The sequence below is a fragment of the Cajanus cajan genome, chromosome 6 (genome assembly GCF_000230855.2).
Source record: "Cajanus cajan strain Asha chromosome 6, NIPB_CcT2T_4, whole genome shotgun sequence".
Taxonomy (NCBI): domain Eukaryota; kingdom Viridiplantae; phylum Streptophyta; class Magnoliopsida; order Fabales; family Fabaceae; genus Cajanus; species Cajanus cajan.
Genome location: NC_138522.1, coordinates 46,030,354 through 46,036,920, shown reverse-complemented (window position 1 = coordinate 46,036,920; position 6,567 = coordinate 46,030,354). Strand labels below are relative to the sequence as shown.

Genomic DNA, 6,567 nt, shown 5'->3' with positions numbered 1-6,567 from the left:
TAACATGTGGTAAGTTTACAAGAAACGCAAGTCCAAGTACACAACTTGGCCCCATTGGGGTCACATAAAAGATATCTTAACGCTTTTCGACGAGGAACACAAATTCTAAAAGCAAAGAATCTATACGCAAGTTAAAAGGCCTTCCACCTCTTCCAACAAAAAAAAAATCTCATACTTTCTCTCTCATCCTCATCAATAAGATATTCACTCATCCTCTCTCTCCTCTTCAACTACTCTCGGGGAAATCCACTCCCACCAATCAGATTTCAGGAGACTCCATCGCATAAGAGCCCAACAGATAGAAAGATATAGCATTAGTACTAACAGATAGTGACATGAAATCCACCCTGTCACTCTCTCACATAAACACTGTGACATTTACAAAACCTCATAGTCTTTTACTTCCGGAAAAAAACCTTTCAGCCACGTGGTCATAATTCCCACCACTAACCTTAAATACCAAATTATAACTATTTTCAATTCTCGAGTTCTTTTTTTTCCTAGACAGTTTCATCCACACAAATCAAATAAAAATCCAACCACAGCTCATCATTCCAAAAGAACACAATAAGAAGAAAACCAACACACATTTGAACTGAAATGGAAGCTTAAGGGTGCAAAACAAAGCTCCTCAGTACCCCAAGTATTTCTTTCAAAGCAATTTTTCACTTTGCTTTGCTTGTCTTCCTTTCCCTTCTCTTATCTCCAACTTGTAGCTATTAAGAGGAATTTGTTGTTTCCTACATAGCTTGATTATCAATGGCTTCTTTAGTATCTTCACCATCCACTCTACCAAATTCTAAACCTGACCAGCTTCATTCTCTTGCCCAAAAGCATCTTTTTCTTCATTCTTTCCTTCCCAAGAAGGCCAGTTACTGTGGTAGCTCAAAATCCTCTTTAAGAGTGAAATGTGCTGCCATTGGCAATGGTCTATTCACCCAAACCACCCAAGAAGTCCGAAGAATAGTTCCAGAGAATGAACAAAACTTGCCAACAGTTAAAATTGTATACGTGGTCCTTGAGGCTCAGTACCAATCATCTCTCACTGCTGCAGTCATAGCTCTCAACAGTAACAATAAACATGCTTCCTTTGAGGTTGTGGGTTACTTGGTTGAGGAGCTTCGAGACGTGTCAACTTATGAGATTTTCTGCAAGGACTTGGAGGATGCTAACATCTTCATTGGGTCATTGATCTTTGTGGAGGAGCTTGCCCTCAAGATCAAGGCTGCAGTGGAGAAAGAAAGGGACAGGCTTGATGCAGTTTTGGTGTTTCCATCAATGCCTGAAGTGATGAGGCTTAACAAATTGGGTTCTTTCAGCATGTCACAGCTTGGGCAATCCAAGAGTCCCTTTTTCCAGCTGTTCAAGAGAAAGAAGCCTCAGTCTGCTGGCTTTGCTGACAGCATGTTGAAGCTTGTGAGGACATTGCCAAAGGTTTTGAAGTATTTGCCAAGTGATAAGGCTCAGGATGCTAGGCTCTATATACTGAGTCTGCAGTTTTGGCTTGGGGGTTCCCCTGATAACTTACAGAATTTCCTCAAGATGATTTCTGGATCTTATGTTCCGGCGTTGAAAGGGACGAAAATCGAGTATTCGGAGCCGGTTTTGTACTTGGACAATGGAATTTGGCACCCTTTGGCTCCTTGTATGTATGATGATGTGAAGGAGTATTTGAATTGGTATGGAACTAGAAGGGATGCAAATGAGAAGCTGAAGAGTCCTAATGCCCCTATCATTGGATTGGTTTTGCAAAGGAGTCATATTGTGACCGGTGATGAAGGACACTATGTGGCTGTGATCATGGAGCTAGAGGCTAGAGGGGCTAAGGTCATTCCCATTTTTGCTGGTGGACTTGACTTTTCAGGGCCAGTGGAGAAGTTCTTCATTGATCCAATTACTAAGAAACCATTTGTGAATTCTGTGGTATCCCTCACTGGCTTTGCTCTTGTTGGAGGCCCTGCAAGGCAGGACCATCCGAGGGCGGTCGAGGCTTTGAGGAGACTTGATGTTCCTTACATTGTTGCCCTGCCACTGGTGTTCCAGACAACAGAAGAATGGCTCAACAGTACTCTTGGTTTACATCCAATTCAGGTCGCTCTTCAAGTTGCACTGCCAGAGCTAGATGGAGGCATGGAGCCAATTGTTTTTGCTGGTCGAGATCCCAAAACAGGTATCCATAATCTCTTTTCTTTACAGGATGCTATTAATAACTTTTTGTGATGATTACTATGTTGCAGATGTCTTAAGTTTATCTCTTGAATATTTATCTTGAGAAAGGAATACAGCATATTTTTCTCCTCAAAACAAATAAATTAACATTGCCTTGGTAACATGAAGACTGGACTCATAAGAGATATTGCAATTTCGTCCTTTTGCATACTTTCTATGTTGTTTATTGATCAGTTGATATCTTTCCAGGAAAGTCTCATGCTCTTCACAAGAGAGTGGAACAGCTCTGCATCAGGGCAATCAGATGGGCTGAATTGAAAAGAAAATCGAAGGTATTTAACGTTTTCTGAATCCCTAAACAAACATATCCAGTTCAAGTCATACTTTAACCCAGCGTGATAGATATTTTGCCATTTTGTAAGCAATAATCAGTAAATTGAAGCATTAAAAATCTAATGACTAATATACTGTTTGCACACACATATTCATTTTTTTTCTCTGTTCGGATATATATTCAACATGGAAATAATCTGATGAAGATTGTTTCTGATACTCGATATGACTTTTCTTTATATCTTCTCTATCTGTCATGAAGTCAATTTCAATGAATTAGAAGACAATCTCGAGCTTTTCATTTGACATTTACTCTCAAACAAGAAATGACTTGCAAGTAATGTTGTTGGATGGATAATTCTGTTGTTTCAAAGCATAATTCTTTTACAGTAAAAAAGCGATATGCAAATTCTATTAAAATTATATTTATTTTGATCTGGATATATGAGTATTTTTAAAGTCTTATCTCAAACCTGAAACCTTGTTACTTGCCAAACTGGCCACATGTTTCAAGTTTCAACCTTAAATAGTATACCTGTCTCTCTCTTTTTTCTTTTTCCTTTTTGAGTAAATAACATTAATGGTAGGAAATAGGAATTGACTAAAGTTTTTTCTTCTCAACATTTTGTAGTTTCAATGTCAATGTTGTTCACATATTAGTTTTTACTTATTCAGAATAAAAAATTGTCCCATCTTATTGTCTTCCATTTTGGTTGTACATTAATTACTATCCAGTTTATAGGCACTGCACTTAACTGTATGACTTTCTTGCATTCATCTGCATTTTTAGTTTGCATCATTTGTTCATCTATCCTCTTAGAGCAGTTTGACTTTGATTGCTGAAGCTTGAAGTCTACAAAATAAATATTTTCATTCATGCAGACTGACAAGAAACTAGCAATCACTGTCTTCAGTTTCCCTCCAGACAAAGGAAATGTTGGAACTGCTGCCTATCTCAATGTCTTCTCCTCCATATACTCAGTTATGAAAGAACTGAAAAGAGATGGTTACAACGTTGAAGGCCTTCCGGAGACTCCGGAAGCTTTGATTGAAGATGTGATTCATGACAAAGAAGCTCAATTCAGCAGCCCAAATCTTAACATTGCTTACAAAATGAGTGTCCGTGAGTACCAAAATCTGACTCCATATGCCTCAGCATTGGAAGAGAATTGGGGAAAACCCCCTGGAAATCTGAACGCAGATGGAGAGAACCTATTGGTATATGGGAAACAGTATGGTAATGTCTTCATAGGTGTTCAGCCTACGTTTGGCTATGAAGGGGATCCAATGAGGCTTCTTTTCTCCAAATCTGCCAGCCCTCATCATGGATTTGCAGCATATTACTCCTTTGTTGAGAAAATCTTCAAAGCTGATGCTGTACTTCATTTTGGGACACATGGTTCCCTTGAATTCATGCCTGGAAAGCAGGTGGGGATGAGTGATGTATGTTACCCTGACAGTCTGATTGGGAATATTCCAAATGTATATTACTATGCTGCAAACAACCCTTCGGAGGCTACTGTAGCCAAACGCCGGAGCTATGCAAACACCATTAGCTATCTGACTCCTCCAGCAGAAAACGCTGGACTATACAAGGGTCTTAAGCAGTTAAGTGAGCTCATCTCCTCATACCAGTCCCTCAAAGACAGTGGCCGTGCAGCACAAATTGTGAGTTCTATTATCAGCACAGCTAAACAATGTAATCTTGACAAGGATGTGACACTTCCAGATGAGGGTGAGGAGATCCCTCCTAAAGAGCGGGACCTTGTGGTTGGAAAGGTGTATTCCAAGATCATGGAGATTGAGTCCCGCCTGTTGCCTTGTGGGCTTCATGTCATTGGTGAGCCTCCCTCAGCCATGGAAGCAGTTGCTACACTGGTCAACATTGCTGCCCTTGATCGTCCTGAAGATGGCATTTCTTCTCTTCCAGCAATATTAGCTGACACTGTTGGAAGAGATATGGAAGATGTGTATAGAGGAAGTGACAAAGGAATATTGAAGGATGTAGAACTTCTCAGGCAAATAACCGAGGCATCACGTGGAGCAGTCACTGCCTTTGTAGAGCGCACTACCAATAATAAGGGTCAAGTTGTTGATGTAGCTGACAAGCTTAGCGCAATCCTTGGATTTGGCATAAATGAGCCATGGATTCAATACTTGTCAAACACCAAATTTTACAGAGCTGATAGGGAAAAACTTAGAACCTTGTTTATGTTCCTGGGAGAATGTTTGAAGTTAATTGTGGCAGATAATGAGTTGGGAAGTTTAAAACAAGCCTTGGAGGGTAAATATGTGGAGCCGGGGCCTGGTGGTGACCCAATAAGAAATCCAAAAGTTTTGCCAACAGGCAAGAATATTCATGCCCTGGACCCACAATCTATTCCTACAACTGCTGCAATGCAGAGTGCCAAAATAGTGGTAGAAAGGTTGATTGAGAGGCAGAAAGCTGAGAATGGGGGGAAATATCCAGAGACAATTGCACTTGTGTTGTGGGGAACTGATAATATTAAAACATATGGTGAATCCCTGGCTCAAGTCTTGTGGATGATTGGTGTGACACCAGTGGCTGATACCTTTGGTAGGGTAAACCGGGTGGAACCTGTAAGTCTTGAAGAGCTTGGAAGGCCGAGGATTGATGTCGTTGTTAATTGCTCAGGAGTGTTTAGAGACCTTTTCATCAATCAGGTATTACTTCTCTATCTGATTTTCAATTAATGAAAGGTAGGATCAATTTAGTAGTTCTTGTGTTCCATCATTCATTGAAATATTGCGATCATTCTTCAAAATTGCAACTTGCACTCTTCATATTCTAATTCTAATAGTTACTAAAAAAGTCATGGCATTGAAATTACTTTCCGACCTTTTTCTTTGTATCTCAATAATTATCAATTTATCATCCTTCACTGAAAGCATAACCATAGCTACATCTGAAACTCGTGATGATTAAGTTAACAGTTTTGCGTAAGAGTTATCTTGCATCTGATCTTTAATGCTCTTTGTTTCTACATTGCTTTGATTTCTCATTAGTTTATTTATTCATTACTCAGATGAATCTTCTGGATAGAGCAGTGAAGATGGTTGCTGAATTAGATGAACCAGCAGAGCAAAACTATGTGAGAAAGCATGCATTGGAGCAAGCTCAAGCCCTTGGAATTGAAGTTCGAGAGGCAGCAACAAGGGTCTTCTCCAATGCCTCTGGATCCTATTCCTCAAATATAAACCTGGCTGTGGAGAATTCCACATGGAATGATGAGAAGCAGCTCCAGGACATGTATCTTAGCAGAAAGTCCTTTGCTTTTGATTGTGATACCCCTGGTGCAGGTATGACTGAAAAAAGAAAAGTCTTTGAGATGGCTCTAAGCACCGCGGATGCCACATTCCAAAACCTTGATTCGTCAGAAATTTCCCTCACCGATGTAAGCCATTACTTTGACTCCGATCCGACTAATCTGGTTCAAAATCTAAGGAAAGATGGAAAGAAGCCTAGTGCATACATTGCTGATACAACCACAGCCAATGCTCAGGTTCGTACACTTTCTGAGACAGTTAGACTTGATGCAAGAACCAAGCTGTTGAACCCAAAGTGGTACGAAGGCATGTTGTCTACTGGATACGAGGGTGTTCGTGAGATTGAGAAGAGACTCACCAATACAGTGGGGTGGAGTGCAACTTCAGGCCAAGTTGACAACTGGGTGTATGAAGAAGCCAACACAACTTTCATTCAAGATGAGCAAATGCTGAACAAGCTCATGAACACTAATCCAAACTCCTTTAGGAAGCTGGTGCAGACATTCTTGGAAGCCAATGGACGTGGTTATTGGGAAACTTCAGAAGATAATATTGAGAGGCTCAGGCAGTTGTATTCAGAAGTGGAAGACAAAATTGAAGGCATTGATCGCTGAAGTTCATAGTTATTATCGAGAAGAACATCCAACAGCGAAGAGAATCAGAATAGCATCCTTTTAATGTGATTTTGTTTTCTTTTTTTCATTTTTTGGGATCAAGTCTCCTTTGTGCAGTTCTGAACTCCAACTCCTGTGAACAAATAAAGGTTTCAGTTCAAAA

At 40.1% G+C, this 6,567-nt stretch overlaps 1 protein-coding gene across 1 annotated transcript; it reads left to right on the top strand.

The window, feature by feature from the left end:
• The first annotated feature begins 556 nt into the window (after positions 1 to 556).
• LOC109796684 (magnesium-chelatase subunit ChlH, chloroplastic) lies at positions 557 to 6,567 on the top strand. The gene is made up of 4 exons (XM_020356432.3): positions 557 to 2,170; positions 2,419 to 2,501; positions 3,385 to 5,187; positions 5,550 to 6,567. The coding sequence occupies exons 1-4, from the start codon at positions 760 to 762 to the stop codon at positions 6,402 to 6,404; spliced, it is 4,152 nt and encodes a 1,383-aa protein (XP_020212021.1). The 5' UTR covers positions 557 to 759; the 3' UTR covers positions 6,405 to 6,567.

What these genes read in the sequence shown, in the direction of transcription:
- LOC109796684 (XM_020356432.3), top strand. Translation starts at nt 760, where the DNA reads ATGGCTTCTTTAGTATCTTCACCATCCACTCTACCAAATTCTAAACCT. An exon ending in AATTGAAAAGAAAATCGAAG is followed by an intron (nt 2,502 to 3,384) that starts GTATTTAACGTT and finishes TCATTCATGCAG; the next exon opens with ACTGACAAGAAACTAGCAAT. An exon ending in GAGACCTTTTCATCAATCAG is followed by an intron (nt 5,188 to 5,549) that starts GTATTACTTCTC and finishes TTCATTACTCAG; the next exon opens with ATGAATCTTCTGGATAGAGC.